The following is a 22,780-nucleotide window of genomic DNA, read 5'->3' as shown; positions in this document are numbered from 1 at the left end:
TTAGGTACCTTATAGCTTTACTGAAATATTTTCAAATGATTTGTTTTTTGAAAGAAAAAAACAGTTGTTTGAAAGTGCGATTAATTAGCAAGAAAGAATATTATAAGCATACAACTTAAAATAGTACCATCTCAAAGTATATATTATGCAATCTAATAATTAACACATTATACTCGATGAGATTTATTATCTTTCTTAATAATTTATAGAATATTTTACTACATATATATATATATTTATAAAATGTTTTGAAACTTGTGGATAGTAAGTATAGGTACTCTTTGGTGCAACCAAGGGGCATTCTTTGGGTCTTTAATACCCTTTATGTCAAAAGTAGCATCCTAAAAAATTGTTTAAAAAATTTAGGCCTGTTAAATCACTAAAAAACCTGAAGCTCAAGGACCCGCTTATTCAAATGTCTAGTTTCGCCGATGGGTAAACTTATGTTTATATAAATTATAATCTAAATTCTAAATAACTGATCAATCAAACATAATATAGGTAATAGATATCATACAAAATTTTAAATATTCTTAACATAAGAAAAACTCTTATAATAAAGCTTAAAATGTTAACAATAATATAGTCATAAAAAAATATCTACATTTTTGAAATGATCAGTTTTATAAGTTGTAAACTTGTAAATTTGTAATTGTTACAATTCTACTATGGATTGTAATCAGATATCAATCATATGCTATTATTATTGTATGTTGATAAAATAAACAGACCCATGTAAATAAAAAAGAGCATTTTATAGGTAATTAAAATTAAATCTTCCTGCACATGGGTTCCTTGTAGGTAATTACTTATTTCACGTTGCAATAAGCATTTTTTTCATGTATAAGGTATAAGAATTAATAAATAAAAATATTACATTTTATTTTATTTTTAAAAGATTCAAACATATTACTTGTAGGTTATGAATATTTATTATAGAAACAATCATTCGGTTAGTAGAAGTTAGGCATGTTAAACAATTTCAATCACATCAGTATATTATTTAATCATGTAATGGGTGAGAGCGGGTAAAGTTATTTCATACAAAATAAAATAATACAACGCACTGTAAATTGCAAATTGAGAATCATACTAGTAAGCCGGTTTTAAACCATAAAAGTACTTCTATAAACAAGGTTGTGAATAAAATTAATTGTAAACTTAAAATAATTATGAACACAATATGTACATACAAAATACAAATATACAATAATATTGTATTGTATAATATGTTATTAATGTCTTTGAATACTGCATATTATTATTAAATGGTATAATAATAACAAATAACAAATTATTGACATATCCTATGCTATTGTTCCAAACATAAAATTGAATTGTTACATATTTTGTTTTTTTTTTTAATTTACAAAATGATTTAATATGTTTCGCAAAATAATATAAAATTATGTTCAAAGAAATATGTTTTCCGTACCATTACACGCTTAAAAGTTGTAAATTAATTTTCACTCAGCATACATGTTTGACAAATAATTTGCAACCATTAGTACTATTGTCTATTGATAACTATAAACAATTTGGTTAACTACAAATGATAACGCTGCTATAATATGTAATGATATGGATTTTGAATCCACATAAAAAAAAATACATACACATTTAACTGTCTATCTGATAATTTAAAGTATCATATAAGTATGCCAATAGTATTGACTTAATAAAAGTAATTTATTTATTCAATAATTTGTTTGTCAATTAAAGATACACGCGTATCATCATTGGCATACATTAACTCGTTGACATTAAAAAATCATGTAGATCAGTTATTAAACAATATAACATCACGAAACATCATATTTTCAAATAGTTTCACTAATTTCAGTTTATAATAATTACAATAACCCTATAATGGACATTAGAATTAGAACTAACCTGTATTTAATTACGGCAATATTGGTAAGTCGATAAATTATTATTACATTTATTGTGTTTTATGTATTTTTTTATTATAATACCTAAATTCTATAAATTTATAAAATGTTTAAATTACACATTAAATTTCAGTAATTAGGCTTATTTAATTATATTTTTGATAAACATAGGTACAATAAATTAACTTGAATAAATGTATATATTTAAGATTGTATAACCTTTGATTAATTTCTATTAAAATTCAAAAGCCATTTATAAAAATGTTCTTATTATAAAATATGGTATTAAATTTTGTGATAGTGGTAATTTTACGAGTATACAATACATTATATTTGTCGTTAAAATAATTCTTCATTACATAAAAAATAAATTGAATTCGTACATTTTTTTAAATTAACAGAATAACTCAAATTACAATTATCATAAACTGATTTAAGATTTATAAAAATTATTTAGAACAATAGCTTAGTTAATCAATAATTAACTTTATCTAAACTTTTTTTTTTAATAGCTGACATCAAACTTTTTGACACTTTGTGAAGGTGACAATGACATTGATCATGAAATATTTTCTGATCACTTATATGATTTAGACCACTTGGACGACTTACATGATATAAATAATTTTGATGATGATAAAGTTATTCATAGAGTTGAATTAGTTCAACATAATGGAGATGCAATGAATAATTTTGCATCAACGTCTCATACGAATAAAGATACAAATAACAAGTTATTTACTAACACAATTCCAATTAACCAGAAATCTGATGTACCAACCGCTTTTACAAAAGTAGTAAAACAAACGGTTATAAAACAATCTAATAATGACGGAAATAATTCCCCAGAAACCAATGATTTATCAATGGAAGATATATTATACAGTAATAATAAATTGAAAGAAAATGGAATCGGTAACATGAACAACATTATTTTGCCACCAATACCTTCACAACCAGCTTCTGATCTACAAGGTAATATAAAAAATATAATACATACTACAGTGACAAAAACTACTACAAGTGGAAGTCCGTCAAGTAAACTAAACGAATCTTTTAATAGAATAAATAATTTAGACGCACTATCTACAATGAGTTCTGCAAACTCAAATTATAATGCCGGAATCGCAGGTTCAACTTCCTCACAATCTAATTCATTGGATGAAAATAGTAACAGGAAAACAATTTCAACGATAGAAAATATAATCGACAAAAATGATTTTGATAATTCTAAAAGAATATTCCATACACCAGGAGGTTCATTCAGGCGCATGAAAACTACAATAATAAAACAACATAATATAAATGACAGCAATGATCGTGGTGATTTAGATAAATCTACTGTAGGTTTTAATAGAGATAACACATCTTTAAATAATATTGTACCAACAATGACGAACCCTTTAGGGTATAATACGGTAACTACTGCAACTGTTGATAGGGATAATAATATATTTAATAAAGGAATTTCATCCAGGAGACAACAAACCAACTTAAACAAGTTTAATGCACTTGGAAATTTAGTGTCTGAAACTGGAGCTCATCAGAATCCAAGCTCGATTGTACGAACCAAAACAACAATAATAAAAAATGGAAGGGCAGCTGATGATTTTAAACTCGGTGATTTAAATGATAAAAAAATAGATTATAATGTTGCAGGTGACGGAATGTCTACATCAAATAATATTGTATCTTCAATGACGAATCCTTTGGGGTATAATACAGTAACTACTGCAGCTGTTGATAGGGATAATAATATATTTAATAAAGGAATTTCATCCAGGAGACAACAAACCAACTTAAACAAGTTTAATGCACTTGGAAATTTAGTGTCTGAAACGAGCTCTGGAGCTCATCAGAATCCAAGCTCGATTGTACGGACCAAAACAACAATAATAAAAAATGGAAGGGCAGCTGATGATTTTAAACTCGGTGATTTAAATGATAAAAAAATAGATTATAATGTTGCAGGTGACGGAATGTCTACATCAAATAATATTGCATCTTCAATGACGAATCCTTTAGGGTATAATACAGTAACTACCGCTACTGTTGATAGGGATAGTGAATTTAATAAAGGAATCCCGTCCAGGACACAACAAACCAACTTAAACAAGCTTAATTCACTTGGAAATTTAGGGTCTGAAACTGGAGCTCTACAGAATCCAAACTCGATTGTACAAACCAAAACAACAATAATAAAAAATGGAAGGGCAGCTGATGATTTTAAACTCAGTGATTCAAATGATAAAAAAATAGATTATAATGTTGCAGCTGACGGAATGTCTACATCAAATAATATCGGAAATTTAAATTATGATATCAAATCTTCAAATAATTATGACAATGATAACGGCAGTGGTTATAGTTATAGTTATAGTTTTGGTAATGGTATGAATGTTGGTGACTATGATAATATTGGTGATATAATTTCTTCCAGCCATTTAATGGATGGATCTTCATCTGGGGGTTATTCTACATATATGTTATTACATAGTGGGTATAGTAAAGGAAATGGTAAACCAAAAAAAATAAAGAAAAATGGTAGTACGGAACAATTTAAAGGCAGAAGATCAAAAAATATATCATATGGAAAAAATAAAGGAAATAGGCAAATAAGAGTTAAAAATGGTCGTAATTATAAAAATACTAGATCATCAAAAAATAGAAGTGGAGGCGATTCTCAATTTAATTCATCAAATAGTTTCACAAGAGGAGGAAAAAACAGGTCTTCTTCGTCTTCATCTAGTTTTTCAGATGACTCATCTATGAAGAATAAAGAGTCCTGTCATTGTAATAAGGGACGAAAATTGAATAAAAGAGATAGTAGTGAAAGTCATGAAAGTAGTCATTCAAAAGAACATCGTGGACCAGAGATTAATTATCTAGGTAGTTCTATGGATAATCATCTAATGCAAAATAACGGCGACTTTGTTGCCAGATTTCCACCACCACTACCTCCATCCATGGAACGTGAACCTCAATCCAATTTATTATTCAACCGGATTCAAGGACAGAGACCAGATCAATCATTAAATCTTAGTCAAACAACAGTCTTGGATAGACTAGAGAAAACGAGAAGTCAACTGATTAACGATCAACAATTACCCAATATTGATGTATCAAATCAATATTTAACACACCAAATACCAAATACGGGTTCACTATTTAAGTCAGATTCTCAACAAAGACAATATCTCGGACCACCTGATCTAGGTCTAGGCCTAGGTACAGAACAAGGTCCAGGTATACACCCAGGCCATGACTTTGGTCCACAAGCTAATCCATTTGATTCTAAACCATATTTTGTGGGTGACTATCCAAAATACTTTGAAAACAATCTACAATCACCATCACCACCACCACCATCACCACCACCATCACAACCAACACATCCATATTCATTTAATCTGGATTTTTATTCTGATCTTTCGAAAATGGGCTCAACTATTCCTGAACTTACGGATGTTCAGTCCGGACAAGGTAACCAGATAAATATTTACAACGACTTACCTCAGATGCAACAAGACATTGAAGGCTCTGGGCTTAATCGAATGGAAGCAACGAATTCAAGATCTATGACAACACGTACTCGAAGTCCCATTATTCAGTATTTCAAAACAATTAAAACAACAGAAAATATTGATGGTAATGATGCTTCAGATATACGAAGCGTTCAAACTCAATCAGTCCCACCTAAAGTCTATGGTACTATGTAATATAATATTTAAAAAAAATTCAAATGGTTAAACAATGACAATAGTTCATCCCATGTATTAAGTGATTATTGATAAACAACAATAAATTATTTTGGCAGTACGAATAATATAAAATAAAAACGCCAAGGAAAATTAAGGATTATACAAACCAATAAATAAACAGCTAATTATAACTTTCATATAGGTTGATATAGGCTCATATAGGTCTCATATAATGATTAAAATGTTATTGTTAATTTTGAATATTACTGTAGATTGGTTTTTATAATATAACATATTTATTTATTTATATAATTTTAAATAAATACATTAATTACTCGTAACATCTATTGTTTTATTAGTTTAATTAACGACGATAATAATGCATAAATGCAGAAGTATCCTACTTGTGTAATTATATTTTATATTTATCTACGGTATAGGTACACACTGAATTAAACATCGTCATATATGTTAGACGACTATTTTACCGCAAGGTAACTTGGATTTTACGAATCAATAGCCAATAATTACATACATATTTGTTATTAATTTATTATATTTTATTATTGTTTGAGCGGTTCAGTTTCGGCACATGATGAGGACATAGCTATAATGTGTGCCTAGATACATATTAGATGTATACGTCTTAATAATCATAATATACGCGTACTTGTAGACGGCGGCACGAAAACGGTTCGATTGAGTAACATCACTGATCAGTGGGGTAAAAAGTTATAGCGTGATTATATAAAAGTAGGTACTTATTTGAAGTTTGGAGTAAAAGTAAAATTCAACTAATATAATATGATTTGTGCGATGCGTTAAAATGGAAAATTATTATTCGGCATTTTTATCAGCTTAAAAGAAATTTAGAGGTATTATTTTGAGGTATACCAAATGCATTGGAACTTCTTCATACAGCATTGGAATTGGTTCTACAGATGTTCCGGGGCTATACTTTCGATTCGGGCATAGATGCATAATATAAAATATTGTTTTAATACATATTTTAATAATGTATTAAAATTTAAAACTATATGAAATTAATAAATGTATGTTAGTGGTATGTTACATAACGATTAATTTTTGTAGCCATTTATATTTTTATTATTCATAATTAATATTACATTTTACTATCTCCAGTAAAGTAAAAAATATTATATGATATTAGGTATTATCTATCTTCTAACATACTTTGTAAAATATTTTGAAACTACTATCGCCATAATATAATATCTGTTTAAATTTTGAGTAATTTCAATAATACTTAACAAACTTCTAAACTTAAAAGCATTGACTATGGATAACTTACTTATTTAATACAAATTTAATTCAAAATAAATATTAAAAGATTATAATTTGCAGTAAAATTTTTGATTCCAAGTGGAGTGAAAACGTATAAGTATGAGTAGTTTGAATAATATGTATTAGCAGATTGGATCTGGTTTTTATTCTGGGAGATTTTAAGATGTAAAATCTTGGCCAATTTTAAAACAATAGGTAAAAACAAATACATTACGAAAAACGAGAATATTATACGCAACACCAGTCGAGTGTATATCATTGAGTAAGTCACTTTAATGGATGAGAATTTAAATTGTGTGCATCATTTTATAATTTTATAATTTCTAAGACAATTCATTGAGCATATTAAATGTAAATAGTTTTGAGCAAAGATGGTCTAGATTTTTAGTAAAACAAAACCAGATCAGATGATTCAAATGATTATTTTGTTAATAATATTAAAATTCAAACAAATTTTAAGACATTCTGTTCTTATTACGGTTGTACGTCCAGTGGCTCAACAATGAACATCTAATATCCATCCTATATAAGGCACCACCATAGGCCGAGCTGACATCACGACAGAGCACTAGATCCACTAAAGATTTATGTTTGTATATAATATTTTTAACAGTTCTCATAGCTATTTTAAGAAGATGATGAGAACGGAAAATGAGTGAAAATATAATTTTTTTATTGAATCATATTTTTATATTGTTTTGAATCATATGCAATAACAGCAATCTATGCAGTTATAATAAATAATAATCATAAATAATTATAGGCTGTCTGCAAGACGTAATGAGACATTTAAATACGTCAATTAAAATAATAATATTATGACTGGAAGTAGAACACGTAATCGACACTTGTCATTATCCGGATAACTATGCCTAGTCGTTGCGGTATTAGGATTATTGGCTCAAATGATAAAAACAACTTTATTTTATGGGACTAAAAATAATAAAATACCGTTCTAATAGTGATAATATGCCATATCGTGAGTATGTTTGTATCCCCCCCCCCCCGATTTTATATTCAAGTTTTGACAATATTCGATTTTAAAGTACCAACAAGATCAAATTTTTCGCTAAAGCACATCATTGTAAAATCAATACATACTTCGCTTCACTTGGAATTTAAAAATACTCAGTACCTACTCTACATCATAATCACGAAAGATTTAAAATAATTTTTTGAGAAAATGGAAATATTTACACAATACCAGTTTTTGACAAAATTTATATTTTTATAATTTAAAATTTAATAATTGTCGATGCTTAATACTTTAATAGACATTTTTGCCAAATATGACGTATACTAGGTGGTATCATATGAACATGGTTTAACAGAGAATATCAAATATATTGTCTGTTTTGTACTATTTATATATAAATAACAATTAGATTTTGTTTTATTCGTTAAATACAATTACTTACTTTGTTAAAATGTTTTAAAATGTTGTATAAGCTTATACATTTTCTATTTTCAATATATTTTTAAACTTCGAATATGCGCAATAATTTATACATTACTGTAAGTACTTTTCTTATTTTGTATTATTTTGATGATATTTTTCGTCGCAATAGCTTCATGTTTAGACACAATATATTATAATATTTACAAAATATTCTATGGTAAGGTAGTTATGTATATAATGTATCGTAAATATCATATATATTACCTGTATAGTATATATATATATATATATATATATATATATTATGTGTGCGTGTGTATGGGTACATATGAAGGTATTTGTATATGATACTCTGAAGTGAATGGTTCTACGTTTTTTTTCTCGGAAACGAACCCAATACAAATGTAAAGGGAGGCGTTTAGCTGAGAAAATTAATATTTGTCTTCGAGACGAATGTGCGACGAATAAATAACATCCAAACAGCAACTTCAGCTGTTACCAGGGTAACTCAACCACCGAATAAACACGGCAATAATAATTGGCAAACATATAGATGGGTCCAAAAATCCTGATCCAGCTATACATAATATCAATATATATCGTGTTTCCAAGATGTGTGGAAAACCGTATTTACTCGATTAGTCTGAGTTTTTACTTTTTTTTGAATCCATTTTAACAAAAAAATATTGACACAAATTTCAATATGCGCTGTGAGTACTTATGTCTTATATACTGCAGTATGGATATAGGATATAGCACAGGACAACACACAAATACGTGTTAATATGTTTTATGCTCTAAAAAATAATGTAGGTATGCATGAACAATATAATATAATATATATTGTGTGTGTGTGAAAGACACTATAAAAAAGGATTTATATACCAAATGGCAAACACATAGGTATATTACATTAATTTGTGTCTGAAAACATAAAATCCACTTGCGGTCTATACATATATAGCCATCCTGCAGGATGTTTTAACAATAATATGATTACGTTATACATATCCCAGACAGTCAATTTAAGATGAAATGGACATTGTATCATTACTTATTTTTCAAGTTGAACATGTTTATGTTCTACCAGCATTGTCTTCATATTGATTATTTAATGTTGGATTTTAAGTATGGGTTCAAAATTGTATATACATTGGTTTTCATTGGATTCTAAATATTAGATTTTTAATTACTATTCAATAATATTACAATAATAGTTGAATGTTGTTAGAGCAATATCGAATTCATAATTATACTGATTGAAAATAAAACATTGGATTTGTAATGGCTATTAAATAATATTATAATATTGAACATGCAACAATTATCAAACTTTGATAAAGTAATATTATAATAATATTGTGTTCGAATTTCTATATAGTGATTGGAAATCAAACATTATATTATAATTTCGATAATATTTTTTGGATACTATATATTATTGTATATAATACGTATATATAATATATAGGTAGGTAATATTATAATCAAATAATAATAATATGTAGGTATATTGTTTAATATATATGTATATAATATAGTTATAAAGATACGATTGTAAACGTATCGCGTATATATGTATATTACATTATTATAAAGATTCAATTTTTTTTAGTTTCTGAAAAATTACTAAACTACATAGGTACACCTACTTTTTTAATTTAACTTAAAAATATTAAAGTTAAGATAGTTTGAGCACTTCCATAGTACCATAACATATTCAGATATTCAGTTCATAAAACACAATCACTCGAATCACTTCACTACATAAAAAACTTATCATATATTTTTGTGCTCGCACTTTCAAATTCTGTGATGTGTATTTCACAATTTATTGATTAATGATCAAGCCTGCTTACCCGCATTGGTATTTTACATTAATAATTTATTTATTATAATAATTCTGATTTTGTAATTTTTAAATGTGCCAAAACCCATTTTTCAAATATTGTTGAATTTATTTTTTTAATTACTTAAATGAGTGTCATATGGTGATACAAACTTCTGTTTTTCAAATAAGAACCCTCCCCATGAACAGAGAATTATTACTATAAATTTGTATAGTGGATCTTTTTCTTTTTTTTTTTTTGAAATGTTGACAATGTTTAATTCAAAATTCGAACGTTTAAAATTGATAGATAGTTTACAGTAGAAAAACAGGGTTTTGAAAAACAGAAGTATGGAGTATGGACACATCCCACTGTGCAATGGAATATTTTTGCGATGTTTTTACAATATTAATTCATAACTTGTAATGTTACACTTTAAGTTACATTTGTGTGATTGTAATGTGCATGGAACTGCTTATGTCCCGAGAAAGTAACTTCATTCGTAATATGAATACAATACTTTATCCCAATGTTCCATGCATATTACTGTATATCATTCTATACAAGTAATCTGGTAATATTCCAAGCACGTTACAAATAACATCCATTGATTGTTACCAAATAACATTCAATGATTGTTCCCAAAAAACATTCAATAAACGTTATCAAATAATTTTAAACCTTTTCAATATTGTATTCTAAATATATTTTAGAATATTAATATAAATGAAACATTACAATAATACCTACATAATTCATAGCTTATTCTTTTAAGGTATCATAATATTATTTTTATACTTTTATCAAATATGAAAAGGAATACACATTTTATTTAAAATTAAAAAACAAATTAATATAACCAAGTGTTTTATTTGACTTCAAAACAATTTTTTTTTTATTAAATATACAATTCTATAATTTTATGTTATACATAAAAAAAATATGAATTAATTAACGTCTATGTGGCACAAATGTAATTTAACTAAAATGTTAATTAACTTAAAATAATTTTTATAATATTATAGCAAACTTAATATTTTATAAAACATTTACATTTAAAATAATACAAATTAATAACATATTTATACATAGGTATTGCAATACATAATATATAAAATAATATAAAATATATTTAATCCAAATTGATTAGATATGTACCTACATTATATTCATTAAATATTTACATTCCTTAATTCTAATAAACACAAAACAATAATTAATAATTTCAATAAATATAATTAATTTATCATGAGGAGTTTATCAAATATTTTAAATCACATTAAAAATTTTGTTTTAATTATTGTGGTATATCTAAATTATGACAAAGAGTGATAACTACTGCTTTATCCCCTGATATTTGAATATAAAAACACTTACATTTAAAATCATTTAGTTGGATAAGATGAGGTGTACTTAAAAATTGAAGATTTATGATATATGAGCCAATATCTTTGGATGAAAAATTAAGTAGATTAAAAAAAGATGAAAAGCTGGTAAAATATAAACAAGGGAAAATATTCATAAGAATTATTATATTTCATTAAACCTGGTTGAGTTTTGTCCAAACAATCCACTGAATTTAATTTGTATACCGAAGTGGTATTGGGCTAATTTGAGTTTGTTGAGGTAATGCACTGCTACTCTAAGTTTACAACAAAAATACTATTTTAAATAGATGACTAATGAAATTTATGGTAAAAATTAAATGAAACATGAATTATATTTTTATCATCACATACCTATAATAGCTTAAAATGCAATGTTAATTAAATAACATACCTACCTGAACCTAATACTTAAATAATTTAGGGTTAAATCAGAATGAGTTAAACATTTAAAAAAAAATGAATAGGTAGGTACCTAGGTAACTAAAAATAATTGATTTAGAAATTCTAAGGAAATTCTATTACAAAAAATGTTAGTATTTATGAATGTTAAGAATTATTTTTTAAAAATTAAAATTTTTTATCTTTTATTAGCTGTTATTATTTAAGTAACTAAAAATGATGTTAAATTTATTTACCTCAGATATGTTAAAACTGCGAGATATTGCCATATTCAACGATACATTCTCTGAGCTCGTGGAAGGACTTAAATTGATATTATTTAATTCAGTAAACTGAGGCTCAGAAATGTTATTAACAACAGTTTGTTCTGGCATACCAATTTGTGGACCTTTATTTATTTTTTTCTGTTGAATAATGTTAATACCTATAATTAAAAATAAAATAAGTAAGGTATTAGGTAAAAAAAATTAATGAATTGTTTACCTTCATCACTAGAAGTATCAGAATCTCCACACATCATTGATGATGACTGACCATACAATCTTTTGTTTTTATTTTTTTATTTAAATGTTGCTGTTCAATTTCGGATGCTGATTCTTCAGTTAATGCACCATGCCTATACCACGCTTTACCAAAATCACCTACAAATTGTTTATGTAAATATAGTAAATTTAGGTAGGTATCTATGCTAGCCTTTTTTTTGTAGGTTTATTTTCATTAATACTTTAAAATTTTAGGTATATAATAGATACATACTATACTCTTTTCCATTTTCAAATAATTTTATTCTGTAAGTATTCCAATCATCTAATGGTTCCATAGCCTCTTTTAGTATATCACTTGTAACATGTAATGTAGCAGGTGGCCACATACATTTTACTATTGCATTGCCATGTCCATCAACAGTTTTTAAAACCCAATTAGTTGGTATGACACTATACTCCTGACTGTCAGGAAATGTAGCTATCACTCAACGTTTTTTGGTTAGTGTCTATGAAAATGTATGGAAAATGAATAATTATTAATTAATTATAAATATTTATGTGTGTACCTATCTATAAACAGTATTGGGGAAGTTACTGTTTTTTAATAATTAAATTACATTACTAATTCCTCATCAAAATTGTAACTAAATTATTTTTAAGTTACATTTATTTTGAGTTTAAAAAGTAACTCAATTACAATAAAAGTTACTTTTTTTTTAAAAATATCACTGGAGCTTAATAACCATGTGTTCAATACGACAATACATAAACTAAAATATATTAAATAATGACAACCAACAATATGAAATTATTAACAAATACTCATTTTGCTACACATTTAGTTATTTCTTCACACTTTCAAATTTATTTTTTTTTAAAGTGCATATTCAAAATTACAATCACTAATTTTAGATCGCGTTTTAGTGCATAGGTTATACCTAGTATATTAAAGTCTTAAACCAAATAAAGTAATGAATAATTAAGTAATAATTACTTCAAAAAAGTAACTTAAATCACATATAAATTACTTACAATAAAATGCAATTAAATTACCAGAAAATTAATTAAAAAGTAATTTAGTTATAGTAACTTGTAACTTAAGTTAAGTTACTTCCCAACACTGTCTATAAACCTACCTATTTAATGAAGTTACAAGTTTACAACCATTTATACGAAAGAAAAAAAATTATATTACTTACTTTTTGATGACCACATTGAGACTAAAATGCAAAATAGGTGTATAATTATTAATTGCCTTTCTATTAATTGCAGAAGTTGAGTATTCACAGCTATTTTGGTAATCCATTTCTTTCCGTATAGACGTGAAGTATAGGTAAAATGAAAATAACCAGAATGAAAGAGAAAAACAATAACTGAACAATTTCAAACAAGAGAAACTCGGAAAAAAACAAATGAAAACTTAAACGGTCACAATGTCACATGGGTTATGATTTCGAATTTTATGTTTATAATAATATGTAGTGTAATATTACTTTCATAATATCCGCCGGACTGCCGCACACTAGTACACTAAACACAATGCGCTGTTTGCGCCGTCCGTTGCGCGTCATGTGGGTTCAGCTTTCCCGAAATCGGAAATAGAAATACAATGCTATATTGCTTATAACAATGAGATAAAACTATTTGGGTATATTTTTAAAATTATTAATAAAGTAATAATAATATTATAATTGCATGTTAACGCGTAAACAAGATTATTTCAATACAATAATAAATGAACATTTCACGAATGTTCATTTGTAGCATTACATGCGTATGACGCTTAAAATATTTAAATAATGTTACTTTATGATACATTAGATATTATTTTTATGGAATAATTTTACAATATTGCATTATTGATACTTCGTAATATTTTTATGTGATCGAAACTTAACATAGCGGCAACGATTTGTAACTTAGATTGCACAGTGGGATGTTACATGCGTTTATAATTTTAAGCATTAAATATTCTAAACTTGTTGGTAAACTTTTTTAAAACTAATCACATCATTTTGCACTTACTACAAAGTATCAAACTGCGGCTGGCTGACCTGTGGTGTAAGTAAAATACTAAAATATAATAATACCATAGTCTTATTACTTAAGAATATAGTGATCAACCACGCATGTTTTCGATTAAAATTCTTCTCATCGACATTAAAACAACTACTTGCCTGAGTAATTAAAATCTTATAACTGAGAGGATCTAGTGTATTTTTATCTATTATTAGGCATTAACGCGACTTACTGAGCGATTATTTATTAATATCTAACTATACTATAAGTTTATCTACTTAAACGTATTATAATACAAGATAATGTTATTTATTACACGGCATGGAAAAATAAATTAACTAAATACCTAAACAGGTAGAAGTGTTATAGTAGTTAAAATAAACATATTTTAGTTTCATGACGTATTACATTTTTACTAAATTCCTACGACCCGATATGTATACCTTATACAAACTGCAGGGACAATATTTTCACAAACAAATCAATAAGTACTTGTATTCAATACTCATAATAAGACATAAACTGCAGTACCGACACGACGTGTAGATAATACGAACTGTATGGGCCCACCCATAAAGTTGTATTGCAGGTTTACAGACCTATACGGCTATATATTATGTATCTATATTGATGTTTTGTGTACATTGGTTTACTACCTATATAAATTCTATAAAAGCAAACTGGCTCGTTCGTGTGATACGAAGTTCGCCTTTGTAGTTTCCCACGACAATGATATGGTATCATTTTTCTTGATTTGTATTCAAGAGGATAAAACATTGCGTTAATAATATTTGTTTATGATTATACTATTATAATATGTTACTTAAACATTGTCAAAAATAAATGTACGATATATAACCATATATTATCTGGTATTGTATAACTACACGCGTTGATTAAACTATGGACCTATATCTGTTGACTGTTTATAGAAATATTTAACTGAATTATTGGCAATCAACTATCGGCAAGTACCTTTTTTTTTTCTGGTGAAAATCACTACATGGGGGCCGTACTGTTTTTACATTGCTTAGCCCCACGGCAAGTACCTGCGTCCACACAATCACTGAATCACATACAAATCACAAAAAAAAAAAAATTATTCACAATCAATTCACTGAACGCAGATTGTAAGCAATAATTTAGTCATACGATTATAGTTTTTGTCTCATTCCAATTTATGGGACTTACAAAGAAATATTAAACAAGAATATATTTTATAATGTGTGATAAAATTATGACAACGACCTAAGATCAACTGAGTCTACTAAATAGTAGCAACTAAATCACTTCATGTGAATCATAATATTATTATTTCTAAAGATACTGCCATAGTATCATAGTAGTGTTGTATTATAGATGGCACAATGCTATATTTGATGACGTAGGTGGTAACTGGTAATTATATGTGTTATTTAAATACAAATCTGTACATATAGTTGAAAATATTTATTAGGTAGATGATAAACTACAAACTAATATGAATGGACAAAAACTTGCAACGAAATATATATACCTATTACTAGGGTTTGAGACTTCTTGCACTTAAAATTATCGAAATATGCAGTAAAAATCGTCAAAATATGCTTTAAAATAGTATGCAGCTAATTTTTTATTTTGTTTTTAAAAAACACATAAACTACCTATATTATTATTTATTAATTACTATTATAAAAATAAAAATCTAAAAATTAGGTATAGGTACTTAATGTAATCAAAATAATTTTTCCACGGGTTACTCATCTGTATTGTCTTCATGTTCATGTCATCAGAAATAATGTAAGCATGATTATGTGATTAACGAACAAACACGTACTGCTTTTCATTTCATCGTGCAATTCATACCCAGCTAATAACTGATTATTTGAGAGAGTTTGAATTTATATTTGTTTTGTGATAAATCTGTAGGAGTATAGGATCCATTAGGTTTTACCATAACTATATAGGTATACAATAATTGTCGATATTGTCGATAAAAAGATTGAGTATTAAGCGTTAAAGAGACTATCATCGTAAACAGACGTAGCCGGTTAGATATGATAGACTACGACAATCCAATTATGATTTTTTCCGATAATTTTACGTTTATAAAAATATAAAAATGTGAAATATGCCCAAATATACCAAAAATCGCTCAAATATGCGCTTTTCTTAAAATATGACGAAATATGCAAAATGAAAATTCAAACTAAGTACCTATTTAATTTCGTCATTTCATAAAATAAATTTATAACTCACTTAGAATAGACTATGACCACTACAAAAAAACATGTAAATGCAAGAAGTCACGAACCCTACCTATTACCTATACCTACTGTGATATAACAGAAAAATCACATATTTCATCAAAATCTTTTATTAGAACATTAATAATTGATAAAACTACAGGAATAATTATTTATAAAAAACTGAGATTCAATATTATGATATTTTTAACATTAAATATTATTAGCATGATAGGCACGTATAGCTATAGAATATAGATACTAAAAGGCGTTTAATGGTTCGATAATTACACCTAATACAGACAATATATGTTAAATTATTACTCTAGAGGTTATATTTAATTAAAACAAACTTTTTCGTGGTCAATAATTTAAAGTTAAGTATAAAATTATTTTACATTTTAATTGCTTTGTATACATATAATACTAGATATTATTTTAATGATTTGAAATAAGTTTTTTTTAATTATGCTATAAAGAAGTAAATATATGTACAGTATACCTATTATACAACCTATATAATTTTAATAAATTAATAAATCTCATTTTAAATTCTTAGTCGAGTTTCAAATACATTGGTTTTACAACTATGTGGTTTTTATTTTTATTTTTGTATATAAGTTCATATTATACTATAATAATTGAATAATATCAAAAATAAATAATCATAATATTTTAAGCGTTTAAAATATATGAATTATAATTTGTACTAAAAAATTAGTAAAAACATAAAACAAGATTTCTCATAAATTCATAATATGATAATGATATTACATGTTATTGTTTGTTTTTTTCACTTGGATTTAAAAAATGTTTATTGTAAAGCCACATACATTTTTAAATGAATGACTGATGTAAAACAACGATTTATTATCAAACTATGTATGTTTGTTATTTAGATAATGTAATTCAAAAATTATTAATTGCAGAAACTTGACACATTCCATTTTTAGTTTTTACTTAAAATACCATTTTCCATACACCATGAAATTTTCAAAATATATTTAAATTAATTTTAATCTAAAGATATATAAATATCTTTAATTATACATTTTTTGATTTTTAATTTTTCTATACTAAAAATATATTGAAAACTAATCAAAATATATAACAATAATAAATTTCTAAAACTTAGCACATCGTTACTGCGTATATTATATTATTTACCAAGTATAGATACACAATGAATTTTTCAAAATACTTAGATTAATTTCATGCCTTTTATACCATGAACTATTTATATCAATTCACACCATTCGACGGTACATCAGTATTGACTTAAAAACTAATAACAGCTACCCGGTAATAGTATATGAAATAATACTATTGTAATTACTAAAGGTATGATATAATATAACAATTGGTTTTTTTCAAAAGTTTGTTCAACCTACCTTTTTAGTTATTACTTATAGATATAAATATAAATATATTCTTACAAATATGGGATATTTCATCGTATACAATGATTTATTATTGAATTAAAATTTAGAATATACAGTGTTTTCCTCAACTACGAGAATTTTAAATTTTTGATTGAATATAATATAATTATATAATATATCTATAATATTTAAAAAAATAAAATAAAATATACATATTATCTTACTTATTAGTCATTACTATTATACCTACTGTATTACCATTGGTTGTTTCTATTTAGAAATCAAATTTCATAAAAAAAATAAGGGCGTATAAAGGAATGTATCTACGTAAAAAGATGATTAAAGCTAAGGTCAAAAGTTTATAATATTTCATTGTAACAACATGAATACCTGAAAGATTTTATCTATGTTTAGAGTCAAGGTTACTATTTTAAATATAATAATTGATCACCAAATTAAGTGGATACCTCCTCACTTCATTTTTACCTCAAGAATTTGTTTAAGCATTTTTTTTTTTTTGTGGTTGTAGATCATAAAATTTGATAAAACTATTGATTTTTAAATGAAATTATACGTTAGCCGGAAGTCTTTTACTCTTTTACACTACAAGTATACCTACTCAGGTTTTATACACATGCAATCGAATATTGGTGCATTGTGCCACTTCCTTGTTGAACACTGTCTATAACTTTTTTCTTATTTTAATAGAAAAATAATTACATTTTTAATTATAACAAAAATTTAATGCTATAATTATTTTTTGTTTAATTCTTTATTGGTTTTCGTGTAATTCATAGTAACATACATAAAATTCCTTAAATTGTTTTTATAAATACTTAAATATCTTAAAAATAATATCCGTCTTTTTTTTCAAACAATTGTTATGCGTTTTTAATAATGATTGTCCAATTTATAAAATATATATTATATATAATATCATTCGGGTTTTTCATCAGCTTAAACCAACATTTGTGATTTGTGTGTATGAATATAGAATAAATAAATGACATTTGTATACCATTTTGTTTATGCATATTCGGGAAAATATGGTGCAGATTCAAATGACGTGTTCAAAAATAAATATCAACAAAACTTATATACTCAACGTAAATCTTTCTAAAAACCTACACTTGTTTTAATAAATGTATACCGGTCCCTACGTAATATGATATAAAGCGTTTATGGTATCGATAATTTTAAAATATATAGTATAGTTAAAGTAATAGTTTAAAATAATGGATAACTACCTTTTTGACTTTCGCGAAGTTGTGATAAATCAATGTATTATTATTAATTATCACATTTGACCTATTTTAAGTAGAACTCACTTGCTCGGTTTGCCTAAATTTAATTTAATTTATGTAAAGATTTAGCTACTCCCTTACATAACTAGATTTTTGTCGAAAGCGACAAGACAGATAAAAAAAAACAGACAAGTAGGTAGATATATTGCTCTGCGTACCGTAGGTTTCGAGGGTATACCTCGTGTCCTCGTCATTGAGTATAGGTCACTGTAATGGATGTGTTAAATTTGAATTTAATGATAAATCATTGCATAGAATAACATAACCTAACGACTTTGAGCTCTGAAAACCTGAACTTTGTATGGTTTTAATAATTAAGCTAAACACTGTTTTTCATACAATATATTGAATTAAACGGTTGTTCAATTAGTTGATCGATCCGAGAAAATTTTAAGTTAATGTGATCCTTTATCAAAGATTTTTAACCTTATATTGCATATATTATCACTTACTGTATGCTTCATAATAAAAATATATATTGCGTTTAAAATGTCATAGGTATCCGTGACATAAAAATACATAAAGTAAGTATGACGAGGGTTATTTTGCGATTTTTTTTGCAGTCTTTGGTCATATTATGGTATAGAAGTTAATGTTTTTTATACATTTAACTAGAATGACTTGAGACTTGAGTTAAGTAAACAAATGCCACATCGTCATCACATTACCTTTAAACTTTTAATACCTTTTAGTTTTTGTAGGTACATAGGTATAAGTGTATAACGTTTAAGCATCTTGTGGCATGCGACATACTAGCTTATTTAAAAATAAAATTCCATATACTAATGTAATTAATATTTTATACATTTTATAATATAATAAAATTGTTGTTGGTCCAAAATCATTATCATAAGAGACAATATTGGATATTTTATGTGACGCATAATTAATAATTATAGGATAAATGCTCGTATACGGATAACGGCAGAGATAAAAAAAATCGAAGAAAGTAAAAAATTGACTTACCTATTATATATAATAATTGTGTAGGTTATAGATTTTCTTATATGCTCTGTAGGTAATGATCATCAGTCGATCGAGTACAAGAAAATAAATCGTCTGATATTAAACAACTATCGTAATTATTAGTTATTTTCATTGTTTAATTTTCATCCATTGAAAATTATATACGTTATGTGCAATATATAAGGTGCCCTCGTTCTCCTCCCCCGTTATTATGTACTTATATATATATATATATATTTATTTATTATATAAACGTTAAAATACAGATTTCCGTTGGCTACCGCAATTTCATTATAGTAATAATAATATAAAGGCGAGCGTTTAATAATAATATATATATATATATAACATATATTAAGTGTATAGCGTATTACCTATTACCTATATACAGTATAATCAATAATAATGGAATATAATACATCATTATAGGAAACGAACGGTTTTTTTCTCAGAGTTTTTCAGTGCACCCCCGAGGACGTCAGACGAACGATTTTGGGTCTGGTGTAAACGGCGGCGTCACATTTTTCGATGGTCATAATCGACTGCATGGGAACTACATTAGCAGCGTCTCGACGAGTGGCGCACGCGCAGCTGCAATACACTCCGGTCAAGTGCCATTTTCCCAATTATTCACCACGTGAAAACTCCACAAGAGCAATACAGTGCTTTACACTTATGTGTTCTGTGCCAAGTAAAATAATACCATTATATTATAAGCCTACACGTGTAAAAAAATTCGAGCCACCGTCGGCGTGCGAATAAAAATATAAGATACGAGTAACGGCGTCGTCTTTTGGACGAAAGTGTATTAACAATTTACAATAATATTAAATCAGGAAGGGAACGACAGTATACACTATATATAAAATTCCTTTTGTCTCGAATTATTCTGGTAGAAATTCTAGCAATGCACTGAAGAAATTCGTGCCCACTCTATTTAAAGTACGCACACTTAACAATCGTATACCTACTATAATATAGACCAACGTGAGCAAAGTTCAAACTATTTCATCCCTTCTATTAAAAATGCTGAATTGCATACTATTAAATGCATAACCGCATAAGTGCATGAGTTCAATTTTATTTTAAGATTGAAATACCTACTTACCTGCAGATATGAACATTGAAGTGTTGCATTTTCCCACCCTCTACACTCGACTTAAAAACGCTTTATTATGTACAACTTCTTTTGAATAACATTTTTACTGTTCACTAGTTACTATTAAGTATTAATTTAAATATAAAAAAAAAACCATGTACTTTATCCGAACTACTGAAAAATATTGCGCAATCGAAACCGACGGAAAAGTGTAAAATTATTAGTAGGTAGATTAGGTACTATACATATAAATACATAGATATGTAATTTATTATGTATTCTTATTCGAAAGAATATGTTATACCTACCAAACTTAGGTTTCATCATTCGCGTTGTACACCTTAATAGGTACTTATGTCGATAATTATAATGAACTAATAAACGTCTAATCGTGTGAAAAATATGTTATATAAGTATAATTAATAAATGATATGCAAGAGCATAATCGGACATTTCGTATTATTAAATCATACATGATTAAAACTATTTTTTGTTCAATAAACGTGTATGTACTTATAGAGGTAGGGAGTACCTTTATATTATTAAAGAAACTATAACATATAAGAGGAACTAGAGAAGAAACCCATTCAGTGACGTTTAGACACTGAAATATTACGTAACTATTATGTTAAAAGGTCTCTACACCACTGTCATTTAAGTAGGCAGTAGGGATTTTCAAAGAGATTAATTTGATACTAAGGTAGAATTTAGCAGGTTTTGATGATTTTGTAATGGGGTTTGAAATCTATTTTAATAATCTATAAAGTTTGAGCGTTTAATTTACTGTGATAAAGTAGCTAGTAGTCGTCTTTTGATGATGTGCAGGATAATTCAGAAAATAAAAAGCAACATTTTTCGTTTATTTATTTCATATTTTCATGAACCACAAAATTATTATAAATACAGTTAAATTATATGTTTCATTATCTGTTTTAGTATACTTGAATATTTATGGCCATACATTGATATTCGATGGATTGATAGGTACATAAAAAATACAATTTCATATTTATAAGTAGGTACATGGAAAATGTATGTCAGAATACAATCACAATATTATAAAGAAGTCCTAATAAAAATGTGTACGAAAAAATTATATTTTGAACACAAATAAATAATGTAATACACATGATTTATTGTAATTTTAAATAAACCATAAAATACTATTAATTTTTTAAGTTAATTACGTTTAAGGTCAATGAAGGTTATTTTGTGAAGTTAATTAGATAGATTATTATAAGAATTGTTAAGTATTTATATATTTTACTTATATATCTGCATACATTAAATGAATTTAAATACATAGAGTGTATACATAGGTACTGTAGTATATACAGATCCATTAATCAAATATAATGTATATAATTAGTAAATAGTAATTAGTTAT

At 26.4% G+C, this 22,780-nt stretch overlaps 1 protein-coding gene and 1 pseudogene across 2 annotated transcripts; one reads left to right on the top strand and one right to left on the bottom strand.

Annotated features, from left to right (window-relative positions):
• The first annotated feature begins 1,800 nt into the window (after positions 1-1,800).
• LOC107166581 (uncharacterized) lies at positions 1,801-6,676 on the top strand. Its single transcript, XM_089227198.1, has 3 exons — positions 1,801-1,917; positions 2,405-5,600; positions 6,482-6,676. Exons 1-3 carry the CDS (start codon positions 1,870-1,872, stop codon positions 6,574-6,576), a joined length of 3,339 nt encoding a protein of 1,112 aa, XP_089083324.1. The 5' UTR covers positions 1,801-1,869; the 3' UTR covers positions 6,577-6,676.
• Positions 6,677-11,267: 4,591 nt separating this feature from the next.
• LOC149055709 (uncharacterized) lies at positions 11,268-13,704 on the bottom strand (annotated as a pseudogene). The gene is made up of 5 exons (XR_016191590.1): positions 13,598-13,704; positions 12,670-12,884; positions 12,397-12,554; positions 12,150-12,337; positions 11,268-11,768 (listed from the first exon to the last, which is right to left on the bottom strand). The product of XR_016191590.1 is annotated as an uncharacterized LOC149055709 (transcript).
• Between the last annotated feature and the right edge of the window lie 9,076 nt (positions 13,705-22,780).

Source organism: Diuraphis noxia, unplaced genomic scaffold (assembly GCF_037042655.1).
Source record: "Diuraphis noxia isolate RWA-SAM2 unplaced genomic scaffold, SU_Dnox_SAM2 contig0004, whole genome shotgun sequence".
NCBI lineage: Eukaryota > Metazoa > Arthropoda > Insecta > Hemiptera > Aphididae > Diuraphis > Diuraphis noxia.
The sequence above is the reverse complement of the archived record's forward strand: the minus strand, read 5'-3'. Positions and strand labels throughout refer to the sequence as shown.